The sequence below is a fragment of the Zosterops lateralis genome, assembly GCF_965231275.1.
Source record: "Zosterops lateralis genome assembly, chromosome: 1".
NCBI lineage: Eukaryota > Metazoa > Chordata > Aves > Passeriformes > Zosteropidae > Zosterops > Zosterops lateralis.
This window is the reverse complement of record NC_139762.1, coordinates 51,024,318-51,043,811: the sequence shown is the minus strand read 5'-3', so window position 1 is coordinate 51,043,811 and position 19,494 is coordinate 51,024,318. Positions and strand designations below refer to the sequence as shown.

The 19,494-nt window shown below is 37.0% G+C and overlaps 1 protein-coding gene across 2 annotated transcripts in view; it reads left to right on the top strand.

Moving 5' to 3' along the window:
- Positions 1–19,494, top strand: part of CUL1 (cullin 1) — a 53,772-nt gene that overhangs the window by 33,357 nt on the left and 921 nt on the right. Inside the window, exons 8-21 of one of the 2 annotated variants that reach the window (XM_083867319.1) lie at positions 3,120–3,282; positions 6,852–6,982; positions 9,661–9,768; positions 9,868–9,974; positions 11,084–11,132; positions 11,511–11,642; positions 12,179–12,296; positions 13,241–13,317; positions 14,080–14,211; positions 15,026–15,118; positions 16,274–16,321; positions 16,426–16,508; positions 17,955–18,060; positions 18,811–18,924. In XM_083867319.1, the coding sequence (XP_083723445.1) occupies positions 3,120–3,282; positions 6,852–6,982; positions 9,661–9,768; positions 9,868–9,974; positions 11,084–11,132; positions 11,511–11,642; positions 12,179–12,296; positions 13,241–13,317; positions 14,080–14,211; positions 15,026–15,118; positions 16,274–16,321; positions 16,426–16,508; positions 17,955–18,060; positions 18,811–18,924 (1,461 nt within the window). Of the gene's footprint in view, positions 1–3,119; positions 3,283–6,851; positions 6,983–9,660; positions 9,769–9,867; positions 9,975–11,083; positions 11,133–11,510; positions 11,643–12,178; positions 12,297–13,240; positions 13,318–14,079; positions 14,212–15,025; positions 15,119–16,273; positions 16,322–16,425; positions 16,509–17,954; positions 18,061–18,810; positions 19,104–19,494 lie in introns of those variants that run through there. The other variant, XM_083867318.1, reaches the window with a different exon arrangement.

Below are 19,494 nucleotides of genomic sequence, written 5' to 3'. Positions count from 1 at the left end.
ATCTGGACTGAAGTTTGTCTCCTTACTGCATTTCAGTGAGTACAGTGAAAGTATGGAACTTTCTGAACAGTCAAAACAGAAGAGTAAGTTAAAATAAATTCAGATTTTTTTAAACTTCAACACACCCAAACAATAGTTCTGCTTTAATACCACAAGTTTACCATTTCCGTACAAGGAGCAGTGTGTTGACACTTTTATTGAAATACCTTCCTGAGCAAGCTGGATAAGGAAATACACCATTAATTAGCTTTAATTCTCTCAGAATATTTTAGTGTCATGAACCCTTACACTGCACTTCTCATCACAGAGGCCAGATTTAAATTCTTAACTTGTCTCAGGTTTTGGGGATCCCAGACAAGGCAACTAAGAGCAAGCAGGATAAACATTGGCTATTTCTAGCCTGGTTATTAGGTCAGTCTTACCTACCCAGTAGTAGATAGGTCATCTTCCACCTTGGACAAGTGCTGCTTTATATATTATTTTTTTTCTCAGCAAATTTCTTTACTTTCTGAATTGCTCCTTGTTTACTCCCTTTCAGCTTAGTTAAAAAATAAAGAGAGCTTTTCGAGTATGCAGCATGTAGATACACATCTCTCCCTACAGTATTCTTTGTGTAATGCTTTTTACCAGAGAACACATTCCTTCTTAACTCTTGGCATTAAAGTCAATGAATTACCCCAAAAGAAAAAAAAAAAAAAAAAAAATGGGAGGGGAAGTCCTAGAAATAACGCAGTAAAAGAAACTGTGCCTTTAATAGGTTCCCAATAATTACCAGACCCAACCTATGTTTACTTTTCTGTTACTGAATTAATTATTTTTTGCTACTTACCTTTCAAGTTCTTGTTTTAACTTTCATCCTAATATATGTATAAAGAGAAAGTAAGGAAATTTCAGTCATTCAGAACCTGAATGACTGGCTCATCCAGACTTCTTGGTACAGGACAGTAAGAAGCTGTCTGAAGCTTTGCTATTTCAAGAACTAGAGATTATGGGCAAGTAGAAATAACTTACTAGTACCCCAAACAATCCTCAAGGCTTCAGAAATCCACAAAACAGCAACTTGCTTTGCTTGAAGCTGATGTTGAAGATGAAAGCACACACAAAGTTAGCAGACAGCAGGGGAAATGTTCAGCAGGAAAGTGTTTAGCCTTATGTATCTGTTCAAATTAATATATTAGAGATTTATACAAGCCATGTGGACACTCTTGGCATCTCCTTACAGACTAGTGGCTATAAGATCTTACAAGTAATCTGATGGAAACATGAACTGTGAACAGGGTAGTCTGCTGTTAGTACACTTACTTGACATTCTCACTGAAGCACTGTACTTTGAGTTCTGTCTGGCAATAAATAGCATTGCAAAATAAAAAGAAACCTTGGAGTACCCTAGGGCACACCAGCAGAGCATGGCTGTTACTGTGTTTCAGTAGAATTGTGGTAGTGTCTTACAGAATAGTCAATGAAATCTTAACTAGAGCTAGGATTTGTGCATGTATTTATATAGGCAGACTTACTGAGTTTAGAAGGATTATGAATTTTTCTTCTCAGGCCAGACCTCATGAGTAAAGCTGGCATAGCCTGATGTGCTGTAGGGAAACAGGTCACTATTTCTTAAGACTGTGCCTTGAAATGTAGCCTTACACTGACATTTTAATTTTTATAGTTGAAACAAATGAAGATACTGTTGTGTGAGCTAATTGCTTTTCCTTTATTTCTGAAATGTGACTTTAAAGGAAAATGGAGTTATAAGAACACACACAAAAAAAGGTGTGTAAGGAAACATGAAGTTAGAGTAAATATTTCTTTTCATAAAAGAGCTCACTATGAGAGTTGACTGTTAAGATTAAAAGCGAAGGTCTAAGGGTGTTTTAAGAAGCAGCATTAGAAGCAACAGAATTTCCTGAACTGGAGAAATATAGAATTGGTTAAATACAGGATAAGTAGTTCCAATGTTCATAAGAAAGGTTTGCTGTCAGTGAGGAAGTTGATTGTTATTCTGTACTGGTGAGAAACTGGCAAGTACTTTGGAGCTGGAGCTTATATCCCTTCTCAAATTGCTGATTTCATTTCCTATATTTTGATCAGTGCTGGTTTGGCTCTAGGAGACAGTAATCCAGGACCATTTCACAAAACCTAAGTGCAAAATCGTTACAGAATGAGTGAAACTAACAGTGCCTGAGATGATTTAAAGCTCTCTCTATATAATGCAGTGCACTTGCAGTGTAATCATTCCTTTTTTATTGTCCAGAATATGATCTTTCATGGTTACTTGTTACTCTGGAATACTAGGAAAATGAATTAACCTAATTCCATTTTCTTGATGATTTAATTTGTTAATTTAAATAATTTGGGCTTATAAGAGGACCTACACCCTTTATCCCTAGTAGTGTGCTGCAGTTACAAATGGTTCGTAATGCGAATCTTTAACACTTTTGCAAACAAAACAGAGGTAATTGTTATGTAAACAATTTCAGCTTTACATTTTGGCATAAGTTCTATTCCTTGAGTGACATTTAGAATTTTAGTTTGCCAGGAAGATACGCGTATGTAGCATTTCATATGCCAAATTAAATGCTAGTATAATTTAAATGATTGTAGTTTATTGGGAAGCTTTTCTGTGTAAGAATGTAGATGAGAATATTCAAATAAATTTGTCATGGGCATAGTCTTAAATTGTAGTTTTCCTGCCTTTTAGTTTTGTGGAGCCATAAAATACAGTCATGTTTGTCTTAAACAAAACTACCTCTTTAGCTGGAGAGCTTGCTGATCCTAAAACTGCCAGCATCTCATGTCAGCGGCTTTCTCTTTTTCTGACAGCATATTTTCATCTGTAAACTCCTTATTCACGAGCAGCAGGAAAACAGTCTCGCTGTGATTCTCTCCCACCATTTAAACAGCCCATAGTATTTTCATCAACATAAACATCAATTCCAAATGTATATTGTGATTCCTGGAAAAATAACTGCTTAAGTAGGCGGCCCATAACACCAAACTAGAGAGACGATTGCTTCTTGTTGTTGTTTTCTAGAAGAATTTACTGAACAGTCACCTGTTTTCTGCAGTTGGATTCGTGTTGTGCCTCCCCTGCAGGTTTCATGTTTATCTCTGTGTTTCTGTAGGCCGAAGCTCGCCTTCTTGAGGAGCAGCGTAGAGTTCAGGTGTATCTCCATGAGAGCACACAAGATGAGTTAGCACGAAAGTGTGAGCAAGTACTTATCGAAAAACACCTGGAAATATTTCATACAGAGTTTCAGAATTTGTTGGATGCTGACAAAAATGAAGGTAAGGAGTTTCAAACACTGGCTTTAGGCTTAGCTCTCTCCTCCCCGATGATATGTGAATGATGTAAAATCTGGTGGCTAGCTAAATGTCATTTGTTCAGGAATTAGATTAAGAGAGAAGGTAGTCACTAAACTGATGGACAAGCAGGTTTTGATGAAATCAGGATGGCTGATGATACTGCTTCAAGATCCCTACCCCAATACCAGATATTAAGGCAGAACAGCACTAGTTGGATTTCTCTTAATGTGGCTGGGAGAGTTTCAAGAGCACTTGAGCCATCTTTCCAGCAGGAGCTGAAGCTTGTGTGAGAAAGATGGGAGGTGAAAAACAGACCAGTACTCATTCTAGCTGTTTCAGTTTAATCCATGGATATTCCTGAGTCAGCACTGAGAATTTTAAAATCTAAAGTGTTCAGAAGTATGTATAGGAAATGTTAAAAGATGAATAGGTGCAAATAAGTAGCTTTTAAAGTAGAGTATATAAAATACATAATATTGCATATAGAGCACAAGGAAAGGGTGTAAATTATTAATTGATGACTTAATTTTGGCTGTGAAAATGATTAAGTGTTGCTAATGGATCAGGTTTATATTGTCATAGACAATATGTAGAAGAAAGATTTCTTCATCACTTCCTCTGACATAAAGGAAGATTTTCAGAGTTTAGGTATCTTTAAGGAATTGTCAATTGTGTTGGTTTGTATGAGTTTCTTCAGGAGTTAATAGTGAGCACAAAATAACAGCCAGAACTAATTCCTGTGGATCGTAGAGATGATAACAATGAATGATGATTGTGATTTCCCAGTTGGGGAACTAATTAAATCTGTATTTCAAGTCTGAGTATGGCTCTATAGCTGAAATAATGCACTTATGAAAAGGCAGAATGTAAGAGATGCTGTGGTTAAGTTACTAATGATGAAATTGTTCGTTTGAGTGTTTTAAATTGTAACTGTGACTCTGTCTCATTGTATATCAGTCTTAAAATAGCAACTATGAATTATTACTATCTGTAATAGTCATGTTGATAACTAAGAGATGCTTCAAAATCAAAAAGGGCAATTCAGCATGATTAGTAGGTCAGAAGTTAGCTGATTCAAATGTAAATAATGTGTACTAGTATTTGAGTCAGATGTTGTTGGTATTTGTAAATATTTTCTCTGTAATTGGAAGAGATTTTAATGCGTGTTGGTTTGTGAAATGACTTTATAAATGATGAAATGACTTCTGACAATTGAAATAGCAATAGAACAAACAAGGAAGGGTTTTTTTGGACTTGGGACTCCTTCACAGACTTTTCTTTTTCTCTCCTACTTTATCAAGCTCATGGGTTATGTGAGCCCTTGGTACGATCACTTGCCATAGTGATGCAATTCCATAAGTTTGTCCAGGTTAAAAAGAAAATTAGTGTCTTGTGTCTTGGGCACTGTCTAGTTACGTATCTTTAGGTTTACTTTCATGTGGTTATTTCTAAGATTGATTAGACTTCCCTTAAGCACTTGAATTTTTTTCTCTTCTTTTTCAAAATATTTTCTCTGCTGTTATCAGGCTTCACTTATGGAAATTGTGGTAGTTCCCTTGCCCTTTTTAGGATTGATAAAGTTTCAAGACTAGAAATTCTATTTTCATTAATAGTCTGATAATTCGCTCTTTAATCTCTGTAATCAATTGATTCTCCAATTTGTGATATACTAACATAGCCTTTGGTAGACTGTCCTAAACTTAAAATAAAAGATTGCTCTTGATTAAAATATTTATTGCTTTGCTCTTGAAAATACACTGGTTTTGAGGTCCTCCCATGCAAACTATGCTGGAGCATATCCTATTACAGGCCACGCCTGTTGGTGTTCTGTAACTTTTTAATCTATTGTGCAGCTAATACATAAACTGGTTATAAAGGTTGCAGGACACGTTCCTCATGTATTACATACATTAGTGTGATACCTATAGGAAACAATCAGGTTTATTGGGAGAAGACTGTAATGATGTAGACAGAGTTACCATGCAAATCTCCCATGAGACTTTGTAGCATCTCTTTCATGTTTTGCCCAACACAGACATCCTGGTAAACCAACGTGTGAACACTCATTTGTGGGTAGATACAGCAGCAGTTTATTATATCTATGCATAGCATTATTTTACTACCTTTTTTTCTAAAGTTCTGTAGAGTATTCTTACGTTCTTAAAAAAGTTAACATCACGTTGCAGTCATGGTTTTCACAGAGAGAAAAAAAAGTTTCATTCTCAAATCTGTAAGTTTAAGCTTAACAAAGTTTTAAGTAAAGGAAAGTGTTATACAGAAACCTAACTGAACTGAAATGTCATCCCTTCAATATTAAAAGGCATCAAACTTTCTGTGTTGTATTTCGGAGTTAGGTAGAATACCAGCTCATTGATTGCTCTGTTTTGCTTATTCTGACAATCCTCTGGTAGTAAAAAATGGCTCACAAGCCGTTCGGAGAAGTCCTTGCACTTCAGAATAACTAGATGCAGCTGTCAGCTTTTAGATGGTTTTCACAAGGTGAAATATCCTCCTTAGTTTACAATAAATAATCTGATTGTTTACTGTTTCACTTGCCTGTTCAGTGAGGGCAAGATTGCAAGAGGTGACTGATAGGTTTGTGGACCTGGTTTATGACCAATTCAAAGTTTAAAGAGTTCTGCTCTCAGAAAATACCAAGCATCTATCCTGTTGAAACTAAATAATAGAAACCAAAACCCTCTTCAGTATTAGACTTTAGAAAATTGCTCATTGGTTTGGAAAGTCTTGGCTGAAAACTGGTGAGATTTTAATATGAAACCTTAACATATGTGAAATAACATGCTTTTTTCTTTTTTCTTTCAGATACAGTTATTAGTACTGGTAATCAGTCACTTAAAGTTATTTTTTTTAAAGAGATATCTTTTACTGACAGTGCTTTATTGAAGGAAATTTGTTTATAACGTTTCAATTTATCTGCTACGGTCATATCAATACATAACATTTTGCCTTAAATTTCCAACTGTTACCACTGATGCTGCCCAAAGTAATAGTGTTAATATGCAAAGGGATAAAAGTAATGTTAGATCTCTGAGAACTGTCCTGTTCAGAATAAGATTTAAAGGACAGTGGTCAGCTGGAAAGTGTAGTACTTACAACAGAGCCAGCAGTAACATTAATAACAGTCTCAAATTCATGGCAGCACCTCAGAATGTTATTTAAATAAGAGAGGTTTAACACCATTTTTAAAACATTGCTTTAAACCTGTGAAAACTAAAAATCAGAAGTAAATTTTCTGCCATTCAAATGGTGGGGTTTTATTCTTGAGATTTGTTGCATTGTGAAGGTAAAAAATAGATCCTAATATAACATTGTTTTCTCTTTAACTAGTATTAGCTTTCCAGGTGAGTGCAAAGGTTTGCTGTACTGTGTAATTGTTTACTGTCATTTTTTCTGGCTTTCTGCAGGAGCAGTTGCATGTGTGTTTTTGTGGACAATGGATGTTCCTATTGACAACTTGTAAATGAGAATTTGAAGTAATAGCCTGTAGAGATGAGAGATGTAAGCTTTCCTCTTTTTCTTGTCTTTTACAGACTTGGGTCGCATGTACAACCTTGTATCTCGAATCCAGGATGGCCTTGGAGAGCTGAAAAAACTTTTGGAAACCCACATTCATAATCAGGGTCTAGCTGCAATTGAGAAATGTGGAGAAGCTGCACTAAATGCAAGTATCCCATCAAAACAAATTGGTGCCACTTTTATATTAGAGGATATTAAATGCTTCCTGATAAAACTTCCAGTTTGCTTGTTTTCCCTCTCACTAATTGAATTTGTAAGGACTTGGCAATTCTCAGATGTTGGTATAAGGCTTAAAACAAAACTTGCATCACTCTGTTTCTACTCTCTAAGTTTTGGGGTCTTTGGGGTGTTTTTTTTGTTTTCATTTGGGTTGGGTGGGTTGTGGGGGTTTTTGTTTTGGTTTGGTTTTGAGGGGGAGGGTGAGTTTCCCTCTGAGGTTGTGCTCTCTGTCAGGATGTCGTGCTGCTTAGAAAGCTGGCTGTGCACATACAACACCCAACACTTAAACAATACACCTGGAAGTCCACTGTTTCAAGAAGCATAATCTGCAGTCAACTGTATTTTATTTCATCATCTTAAGGAATTCTGACTTGGATGGAACTACCCAGAGAAAGTTTCTGTTGGTTTCAGCTTTTTGATAATGTCTTTATTCTGTTTGGAAAAGCATAAGAAATAGAAGAAGGAGGAGCTGAAATGGTTGGAAAGGTCACAATATAAGGAGGAGATCAGATCTTTGGAAAGGCTACTTTTTTGATTTTTATCCCATAATTGTAATTTCAAACTTACTTTTGTATTAATTAGGGCTACATCTTGGCAACATGAAGTTGTTTAAATCCTTTGCCAACCTTCTTCTCTATAGACAATATGATGTTTTCCAGGGGAAAAGAAAGAAGGAAACACTGCATAAAGCAAGAACAGGATAGAATATAGATTCTGGTAAATTTTACTTGAAGTGGAATTCAAGAAGCACTTGGGCAATGCTCTTAGTCATTGTCACTGATAATAACAACATCAGTGTGATTCTTAGGGTGGTCCTGTGCAGGGTCAGGGGTTGCACTTTGATGTTCCTCGCGGGTCCCTTCCAGCTCAGGGTACACTATGATTCTGTGATTAACTTTGATTTTTGACAAAGTTTATTTTAACTTGTTGCTTTCCTGAGAATTTCTTGAAATAGCTTCATACTAAAGCAGTAATCTCTATTGAAGAGTGTAGTGTCTGTTGTTCACGTCTGTAGTTTCAAGTGCATGGCTTTTTAGTAGTGTTGATCTTCTCTAAATCATAAAGTAATCGTGAAGCAAGTTCAGGAATCTTCAATTTCATTTGTAGACGTCTCCGTAAATTTTGAAATCAGATCTGCTCCATGCTTGGCACATCCCCCTAGTGGTCATCATCACTCTTGAGGTTTTTTTCTGTTTAGGCCTTGAATAATTAGGCCAGAAAAAAATGAAACTTCTTGCTCCAGGAATTATTTAATCTTTCAGAGAGGGGAGGTCCGAGATTTGTATGTGTTAGTTGACTCCAACCATTTACAAAACTCCTCCTGCCTCTGACACTTTTTCTTGTTTCCTCATCTTTCTCTTTTATTTCTTACTCTACACATTTTTTCATTTTCATAGTGGTATCTCTGGCTGTTTCCCTTGGGAACTATCTTGCCTTTTCTTCCAATATCCCTCATACCACTGTATTGCTGTTCATCATTGCCTTGTTACTCCTCTATCAGACTGATTCTTCCCAGCTTCATTTACCTGTACTGTGTCTAAACACATAATCAGCTGAACAAATGCTTCTCAGTTTCTCTGTAGTCAGTGCAGAAACAGTCATACCAGCCTGACTCATTTCACCTGTTTTAGATTTTTACTGCAGAAGGAGTTGTGCTCTACTCTCTGTTAACTGTATTAACAAGATTGCTTCTCAGTCAGAAGATTTGTTGCTTTTTGTACCTTTGGTTTGTTTTTTTTTAGTCCTTGTAATCAGTACTTTTCTGAATGTCCTTCAAATCCACTTGCATTCCATGTCTCAAAAGTTCTCAGTAATCTCAGTTCTTTATCTCCAGCGTGGCATTAGATTGGTGGTCCATGGTAGTGTGTGTCTCTCTTCAGTGACAACGGGAAATCTTTTTCAGTATTCTGATAATACCCTTCCCATATTCCACCACTTCTTGCCAACAAGACCTTCTGATCTCCAAACCGAAGACTTCCAGCCTTTTTTAGTCTGTTGTGTAGTAGCTGTCCTGTGTCCCTGATGATTTACTTGCCCATCGTTGTCCCTTATTCCTTGAGTCCACTCCATCTTTATTGAGAAGCAAAGATCAGTAACTGCACATAGAACTCAGTCTGAGTACAATAGACTTGATGTTTATTGGCATTTGGCTGCCACTGGGTGTTGAACAGATAATTTTTAAGAACTACCAATGACTGAGATGTCTGTACTAAGTTGTACCTGCTGGAGATATACACTACTCACATCCTTACTAGAGAAATTTTCCTCTATAGCAGCTGCCATTTTATGATTGTCCAGCTCTCTCAGGTGAGACTTGAAATAAGTTTAAGTCAAATAAGTTTAAGTCTTTGAAAATATTTGCAGCTGTTGAGTAAATACTTAATTGTCTTTTGTTTTATGTGGTTCACTCTGCACTCTGGTTGCTGTAAATGACAGTTTGCAGTAACATCAGGCAGTCCTGGACACAGGACCTGAACCAGTCTGGGTACTAGTTCACAGACTTTCTCCACACAAATTTTCTTGGGACAGTGAATAGCTCCATTTTCGAGGAAGTAGAGAGCAGAAAGTCAACAAGTTACAAAACCCAATCTCTCCTCATTGCAGGATCCAAAAATGTATGTACAGACAGTGTTGGATGTCCATAAGAAATACAACGCTTTAGTCATGTCTGCATTCAACAATGATGCTGGCTTCGTGGCTGCACTAGACAAAGTAAGTGCATGTAGTGGCAGATGCTGGACTTCTTTTTTATTTCCATGCAAAATAAAAAAAATTGTCTCCCAAAATTTCACTGTCTTTTGGGATTTATAGGCTTGTGGTCGATTTATAAATAATAATGCAGTGACGAAAATGGCTCAATCATCCAGTAAATCCCCAGAGCTACTGGCACGATACTGTGACTCTTTACTAAAGAAAAGGTATGTCCTCAAAGACAAATGATTATTTCATGTTGGCTTTTATTTTAGAAGGTTTTAGCCTATGAAGTTTTCTACTGTCTTCAGAAACGCACCTTCACTTTGCAAGAAATTAATTGTATCAAATTCTGGATACAAAAATATCAGTAGGACCATTCCTAAAGGTTGTTGTTTGCTTTTCTCTTTAAGGAAAAGCGGAGGAAATAAGCAAACCTTTTCTTACCTTACAGGAATCTTAAGTTTTTGTTTTTCAGTGAAACTGAAGGAGGGGTTTTAGGTAGAGGTTTTTACACTGAGAAACTTAAATTGGGTTGTATATTGTTACTTTCCTCCTATTGTTTTTTCTATACCTTCTTCCATCTGGGTGGAAATTGAGGAGGACAAAAACTGCTTTCTAACCTCTCATAGCTCATATTTTAATTCAAGGTATTTGATTTGCCTTTAAATGATTCAGCAGCTCATATGCTGAGTTGGTGTCAATTGAATTCATACTGGAGTGGTGTCAGTTTTGTCCCTGGCAACATTTCTAGTTGTTTTGGTGGAGGAAAGAAAGCCACCACCAAACAACCCAAAAATGGGAGAACTTGCTCACTTTTCCCTTTCCCATCCCCTGCTTCATTCAGCAAAGGGTTTATTTTCTCCTTTACAAATACTGACTGTGTGCAGGGTAGGTTTGGGGTTTGCCTGGTGGACAAGCATGAGATGGAGAAAGACAATGTGGTGCCACCTGAGCTTTCACCCAGTCAGGTCCTAGCTCTGTTAGCTGGTCTCTTCTCACAGTACTAAGATAAGAAATAAAGATAGCATTTAGCAGGAGGAAGAGAGAGGTCCATGTTTAAGCTGGTAAATCCTGAGAAGTACCAGGCTACCAACAAGGCCCAAGCAAGTCATGGTCCAGGACTTCAACCTGTGACATTTGGGAACTTCAGAATTGCTGACAGGTGTAGCACTCAACTGTTCACTTCATTACATTGTTTCCTCTTTAAAGAGCCTTTGATCCCAGAACTACTCAAATTTTCATTCTTTTATTTCTGAAGCTTCCATAGGCATCTGTGTGTTGGTTTAATTCTGCCTGTTTGAGACTCATTAAAAATGCACTTCTTTAATTGCAGCTCAAAGAATCCAGAAGAAGCAGAATTGGAAGATACACTCAATCAAGTGGTAAGATGTCTATAAATACATATAAAATATAAAAATTATTTTGTTTATTAAAAAACCCTTTACAGCAGATTTAAAGTGACTAAAGTGTTGAAGCTATGCTTTTACTTTATCTGTATATACATATAAAATACATCATTTCTACATCTTTTTATATCGTATATCCACATACATGGAATATGCTCTACATGTGGAATATACAGTTCTTGTTTTAAAATAGTGGCCATATTTAGAGCAAGCACACACCTTCAGTCCTTCCACTCTCCTCCCAAAAAGCCAAACAAAATCCCTAATCTTTGAAATTAAGGAGCTCCTGCTACAGCTTTTTTCAAGACAAATGTTTAAATATTTTTTCCTTACAAATTATGTTGGCTTTTCCAGATGGTTGTCTTCAAGTACATTGAAGATAAAGATGTGTTTCAAAAATTCTATGCTAAAATGCTGGCAAAGAGACTTGTGCATCAAAACAGTGCTAGTGATGATGCTGAGGCAAGCATGATCTCCAAACTAAAAGTGAGTATTCCATGGCTGTCCCATGATCTACTGCCTTGCAGGTCTTCACACTGTTTTGGAAAGCATTGATGTACACCCTTTCATTTGTTTATTTTATGCACAGAAAAATACACAGCCTAGTTCTTTTTTTCTGGGTTGTTTTTTTTAGTCATAGGAACTTCTAGTTCCTATGGCATGTCTGTCAGATGGAGCTAAGCTTAATTATTCTTAACCAAATGAATGACATGGATTTAATTATTCAAGGGAATAAGTTGCTTAATTTTGTTAACCCATAGTTATGCAGAGTTAAGCAAAATGCAGCCGACTACCCTTTGAGTAGTCTGTTTTGTTGTATTTTGCTTAATATTTAAACAAAATTTTCTTTAGTTTTTCATGACAGTTAAAGCTCATATTCCAGGGAGATCAGCACTTTGAGTGAGGGAAATATGGAACTTTGTACACCTTCTTTTAAGGAAATAAGTTCCAACACTTTGATCTTCCCGTTATCCAATGTCAAAAATGTGTCTTGCTGATGTGTCTGTGCTTTTGAAATGCAGCAAGCGTGTGGTTTTGAGTATACCTCCAAGCTGCAGCGGATGTTCCAAGACATTGGTGTGAGCAAGGATTTGAATGAGCAGTTTAAAAAGCACCTGACCAATTCAGAACCACTAGATTGTAAGTAATACCTTTAACTAAGTTACTGTTGCATAGTGTAGCTTCCTCTTATTTTTGCAGAACTAAGGATGTGAGGAAAAGATTTGACTTACACTGCCACAAATTAGAGTTAGTGTTCTTCTGACCGTGATAGCTGGGATGTTTAAATTAGTTTTCTAGGTCTGTTCTTTGTCTTCTAGTAGCTCTTTATGTATTTTGTGAGTCACCTCCTCCTGATTTTGCAGCTCACATTTAGGTACATAAATAAATTAAATTGAATCCTGTCTTGTCTTTCTTTTTCTTTTTTTCTTCTTTTTTTATGTTTAATTGGAGAGATATTTTTCTTCGCACAGTTTTGATTTTTAACTGTTTAATACTTTGACTTATGTGAAAGTATTAAGGATAAAAGTATATTGTGTTCCAGTTTGTTAGATACCCCTCTCACCTTTCTATACTTTTCAATTGTAGCAATTGAACCAAATTCTGTCAAGAACTGATAATTATTTCTTGGATTACAATTAGAGTTGTGTATCATCAGGCTTACATTTTACTTGGTTTTGTATTATTCGTACTTGACTTGGCCAAAATGCCTTATGAGTGTAGGTGTGAAAGGTCTGTTCTTGCAGTTGGGTACTGTGGAGTGAGAATGAACACTTAAAATGTTCACACTTCTGTGTTTAAAGAGAAACACATTGTAGGGATAGAAAGAGAGTAGTAACTTCTCCAAATGCGAGACAGTTGAGTGCCTGTAACAGTAAATCTAAAGCTCTCCAGCTGCAGTGACATCTCCCATGAATATTTTGATCATACTCTGACAAAAATAAAAGAGTGCTTAATGATTTTTTTACCATGTTAGTTTGACCACAAGGCCAGAACCATTTCTGTGTTAGAACTGGAACTGTGTTTGAAGAGGGGGTTAGGAGAAAATGGGATGATGCAGCTCATCCTCTTCACTTCTCTTTCAGTGGATTTCAGCATCCAGGTGCTGAGTTCTGGATCGTGGCCGTTCCAGCAGTCCTGCACATTTGCTCTGCCATCTGAGGTGAGGCATTTGAACTTGGTCCATTTGAACATGGAATGATCATGAGAGAAATTTATTTTACAAGGCTGGTGTCTCCTTCTGTTCTGTTGTGTATTACAGAGGACTATAAGTGTCTCTAGTATTTGCCTATTTGGCCTGAGGATATTTGGAATAAGATAATTGAGTAAGGTAGTAGGAGAGAACTGTGTGAAATCCATGTTTTTGTATCTTTCCCATGAAAACTCCCTGGTTAATGAATCTTTCTTCAAAATATTCAACAGCAACTAAAGCAAATCTTTGATATTGCATTTTTCTAAATATACGTAATTTAAGAAACTTTTTCATACCATTGCTTCAGCTTTGCCCAGTAAAATCTTCAGATATTATAATAATTTGTTTTCTGCTGAGTTATTATCCAGAAAAGACAAGACATGAATATTTAATGTGAGAAATAAGTTTAATGGTGTTACCTGGAGGATGAAGGTGGTTAAAACAAATCACTTTTCTAGCCATGCTTAATGTGTCCTAAAAGCAAGAATGAACCTTAAATGCCTGTTTACATTTGTACTCTTAATGATACTTTAAAGGGGAAACTCATAACTGAGTGAAGCTTTTCATCCAGTCTGCAGAATTTGAATACTTCGAGTTTCTGTTTGTGTTATTTAGACAACATAGTGGTTGAGGGTGATCAAATTTGATCCCTTGTTGCTTCCATAATGTTCTAGTAAGGGTAAATGAAGGTTAAAAAATATTTATTTTTTTATTACTGATGTTTTAATACAGTTAGAACGGAGTTACCAGAGATTTACTGCATTTTATGCCAGTCGTCACAGTGGAAGAAAATTAACATGGTTGTATCAGCTGTCCAAAGGGGAATTGGTTACCAACTGTTTCAAAAACAGATACACATTACAGGTAAGGACAAGTCATGCCAATAGAAACGTTTGGTGATGGTTGTATTCAGAGGACTGGATACAGCCAGTAGAATCTTCACTGTATGCTTATTTTATTTACTGTACTGATATTAAATATATGTGTTTAAAAGAAAATTGACTTAGGAAATGGAGCACATTGCCTGTGGTTTAAAGAGGTGTTGAAATGTGTTTTGTGAGACAAATACAACCTCTTTGCCTAGGATCTCATGCTGCTTATACTTCCCTGTCTGCTTTCTCTCAAAAAGTAGATGGGATGGGGAGTTCACTGCAGTGAGAAGAAACAAGATAATGTCAGACTTTGACCTTGTCATCAACATATGTTAACCCTGTGGTGATAGACATGGATAAGCCACTGATAACTGCTTGGTGTATAAATTTGTTTTTTATTATTCTGTCGGAGTTGGGAGAGTTGTGAGGATGAATTCAGTAGTCTGTGTTGGGTTTAATGGACGTTAAATGGGTAAGAGTTGGAGTGACAGAGGAAAACAATTTAAAACTGTATTAGCAAGTTATGATACCATAATAGAAGATTTGATGAAGTGTCTGAAGCAAGCTAAATGATCCTAATCCTGGGGTTTATGCTTAGATAATGCTGGAAGGGGGAGTTCTGGTTGTAAAAGCAGCATTACATTCTTTATCTTTATTAGCACCATTTGGATATTCTCTGTTGTCCAAATATTCCAGTGTATGTGCTTAACTGGTGAATTTCAGGCTGTTCAAATTCAGAAAGTGTTTGTAAGTTCTCATTTTCTGATTCCCCCCACCCTTTTGTTCTCTGTTTTTGGATCTGTCAGGCATCCACATTCCAGATGGCGATTTTACTGCAGTACAACACAGAAGATGCCTACACCGTGCAGCAGCTGACAGACAGTACTCAAATAAAAATGGTAGTGACTCTGCACATTTTAGCACACTCTTGTGAGCAAGTGTTTTGGTTTTCAGGGCTCTTCCTGCTATCATAAGAAATTTGGATTACACATGCTTGGAGCTAGAATCAGTTTCTGTCCCAAAGGAGACAGATGTGCTCTCTTCTTCATCAGTTCACTTTCCTGTAATTGTTATTGCCTGGTCTTCTGATGAATCTTAGTGCATGTACATTCCTGTTCATGACTGGAGTGAATTGTCTAGGTTCCTGCTGAGCTCTGGTTAGAAGTTTTCAGTGTTTCAATGCATTTATTTTAAAGACAACATTCTAGCAAAAAAAGCATTTTCTGTGTATGATTGATCCATGCATCTATCATTCTTTTATATCTCAAGGCTTTTTTACATGAACATAGTAAATCTGCAGTTCATTGGCTAACTCTCTCCTGTGGAAAAAGTTCCCTCTGTTTCTTTCCAAGCAGGCTTTATGGCCCACAATTTGGCATTTATTTGACCTTTAGTAGTAGGTTTGAATCAAGTCTGCTCTGACTTCTGGAAAGTTAGGTATTCCTATTCAGTAGAATCTTTACTTCTAGAAATGCATATCTAGAAAGTTATCATTGCTGATGGATTACAGCAAACTCAGAAATCTTAGGGGGTTGCCATTTATTACAGACTGTGGTAAAATAGCAGCTTTGCAGGCCTGCACAGAATATTGCCAGTAACCTTCTGGGTGACCAACCAGCAACAGAACCAGAATGGATCCCCGTTAAAACAAAAAGATGTTAATCAGAAAGCAGACAGTGCTTGCTTTCTGAAGTTTAAACTTACCATGGTCTATATATTTGCATGGTTTGGGAAAAATGGTTTCTTAGGCATGTAAATCTGCTTGCAAAATAGTTCCTCAAGCAGCTACTGGAAAGATTTCTTGTTTGGAATTAGTATTACTTAAGAATTTTACTTTATTTGACCAACCACAAGGGGGATATGTCATAACACCCAAAAAGGACATTGCTTTATTTCTGTGAACTATGTTTTTACTGGGGTTTTTTTGCCCCCTCATTTTGCCATGTTGCACACTCATTAGTCCTTAGTCTAAATATGTGCATTCTTGTTCAGGTTTTTAAGTTAGACAAAAGTGCTGTCTGTCTGCACTGATAATATTTTCTATAATTTTGTAGGATATCTTGGCACAAGTTCTACAGATACTGTTGAAATCAAAATTGCTTGTAAGTACTCTTGCTTTCTTATGACTTGCTTAACATACAAGTTAAATACAAGTTAAAAGTGAAATATGTTAAAGGCTATTTATTTGCTTGTTTATTTCTTGCAGGTTTTGGAAGATGAAAATGCAAATGTTGATGAAGTGGAGTTAAAACCAGATACTTTAATAAAACTGTATCTTGGTTACAAAAAGTAAGCAACATACATCACTTAGATGTAATGGGTAGCATCCTCCTCTGCTTTCAAAATCTGGGTGAAACCTAATATACTTGGGATGAAAGCTTCAGGGTTCAAGTGCCAGTTCAAATGTAGATCCAGTGTGTACCAGCAGTTAAAGGAGAGGGCTGGCAAGTGGGGGGGGATGGGTGATTTCAGCTCTCTGACTTTGTCATAAGGTCTCTCAAGGCCTGACATATTTTCCTATGTCCTTTTTGTTCCTTGATTCTTGTCTAATTCTTGAATAATTGATTCAAGTGCTGCCATTTCACCAAGGTGTGTTATTCATGTGTGCTCTGCAAAATCCATGATATTTTATAAGGTTACAGTAGTGTCCAGTGACCAGCAAAGGTCAAAGGCATAAATGTTCATCCACTACTGCTAACATGAGAAGATCAGGCTCATTTTATAACCATAGAGTATACAGTGATTTGAAGACTTAATAAACACAGTTTTCAGTAGATTTTATTACTTACATTAAACAGTTGTGTATTTTAAGCTGTTTACAGCACTGTGGTAGTTTTTATCATGCTTACCAGAGCATAGATATAAACACACGTAAATTCAGTGAGGAGTTCAGTACTTCCCGAAGATAAGATCTCAAGTGAAAGAAACATTTAAAACCTTTCCTTGTACCTCATCCTTATCTGCTTTCTATCCCCCTTTACCAGTAATTAAAGGTTTGAGAATTCATGGTCTGTTGGATTAATGCAGTGATGGAAACAGCTCAGTGTTGCCACATTGTGCAGCTGCTGGTTCCAAATTTATGATGGAGAGCACTGTGCTAAATAACTAACAGATCCTCTCCCCAGTGCAGCTAAGAGGCTGAGCAGAGCCCTGTGCTCCCTGATGCTGAGGTTTGCTCCCCACTTGTGACACAGAACCTTGTCTTGAGAGTGGCCACGTGTGGTAGTGGGCTCATCTCAGCACAGCCATCAGTGCCAGGGAGGGTGTGAAAGGAAGGCAGAGCTCAGTTCTACAGAACAGATTTCTCCACATTATGGTCAGAATCCAGTCTGTAAATCAGAAAGGTGATTCTGTTTCCATTGACTTCCTTTGTTCTCTTCACTGACTCCAAGCTTCTTACTACACACAGAAATGTTTTGAATACAGTGTGCCTGTACAGTAGTTAGACCTCACAGATCACTAGGATGGACTCAGTAAGTCATGAGATACACAGACACTCACCAGAAAGGTATTTTGTTTCATTGGTTGGTTGTGGGCTTTCTTTGTTTTTATTTTAATTTTTCTAAACTTGAATAAAGAGCGTCTGAAGTTTTCGGAAGAGCCAAAGTCCTGTATTGTTATAAAGTAATTGTGGTGCTGTGGCTTTTGTTTTGGAGTTGAATTTTGTTTAGAGTTTTTTCTGTGTTTCTTTAGTTTTTAAGTCAATTGTTCATTAACTTCTGCTTTTCTTTATAGCAAAAAATTAAGGGTAAATATCAATGTGCCAATGAAGACTGAACAGAAGCAGGAGCAGGAAACTACACACAAAAATATAGAGGAAGATAGGAAACTACTGATTCAGGTGAGTTTTATTGCAGAATGCTGTCATGAACTCAGAATCACAACTTTATAATCATTTAATGAATCTTACTGTAGGGTTTTCCTAAATTTTGTTAGAAGACAACATGCTGTTGCAGTGCACTACGTTAGAGTTCAAAAAATGTGTTTAAAACGTTCTTAAAGGTGATTGGAGTCTGTAGTAGAAACTGGAGGAAGGCGTTTCTACAGACTGGATGTGTTCTTCACATTTGTTGATGTTGATGAGTGTTTGGGTTCCTCGGATGCACACGTTCACTAGACCTTGTCCTGGGTGAAAAGTGAATAATAAAAAATTAGTCAAACCCAGGTTGTATGAAATTAACAGTGGTTTTGTATCAGTTCATTTCGAATCCACTTGAGAGGCAGGGGAAGAAAATACATACATACCACTAAGAGAGTGTCACAGTAAGGTTAAATATATAAAGAAGGCTTTTTGCTACACAAGTAGTTCTGTGTGGCTCTTGTTACCAGTTGGTGCTATTATTATTATGACTGACTGTAAGCACAGTTCTAAAAGTTCATGTGTCAAAACGACTTTTGACGACTGTGCTGTGGAGACTCTGAGTTCTTGGAGTCTCTGTGAGTAGCTGACACACATGGGCAAGCTTTTCCCGGCTGGTGCTCGAATTGGTTGTGGTGGTGCTTCTGCATGGGCAGACATGATCTAGGGGAGTTAAATGCAGAGGGACAAGTGCTTTGCTCCTAAACACACCTTCCCAACCTTGCTGTGCAGGCTGCTATTGTGAGAATCATGAAAATGAGGAAGGTTCTAAAACACCAGCAACTGCTTGGAGAAGTGCTAACACAGCTGTCCTCAAGGTTCAAGCCACGAGTCCCTGTAATTAAGGTATGTGAAACCCCCATCTCTGAACCTGGATTCCAGGAGGTGAGGAGGATGTATACACAGACAAAACACATGCTTCTGAATTAAAAACGAAAGCTAAGGAGATGGGATGGGCAAGGACAGGTTTTTTGAGTTGCAAGTAGGAAACATTTTAACCAGAAATACTGCATTTCTCTTAGGGTAGCGTCCATGTTTCACATTGTTGGCAGTGGTGGTAAAATAGTAGCTGGATTGCATCTTTTCACATCACTGTCAAGCTGACCATAGCCCAAGGCTTACCTTTTGTTCCTGTTCTCCCAGTTCTGGGACAACAGTCAGCCTTGGGGTTGGCTCGATAAAACAGTTTCCTGCTTTCCTTTACAGTAAATATATTGGGATGGGAGGGAATTGTATTTCGTTATTTACTAATAATTATATTGTTATATTAATTATTCATTTATGTATATTAATTTCTTCATCAGTTTGTTTAAGTGAATTCACCAACAGTTTTTGCATCCACAACCAAGGGGTAGGTGGGGCAAAGGAGGGGCAGTGAGAGCATTTGCATAAACTGGCACCAGTGCTGGGCAATGA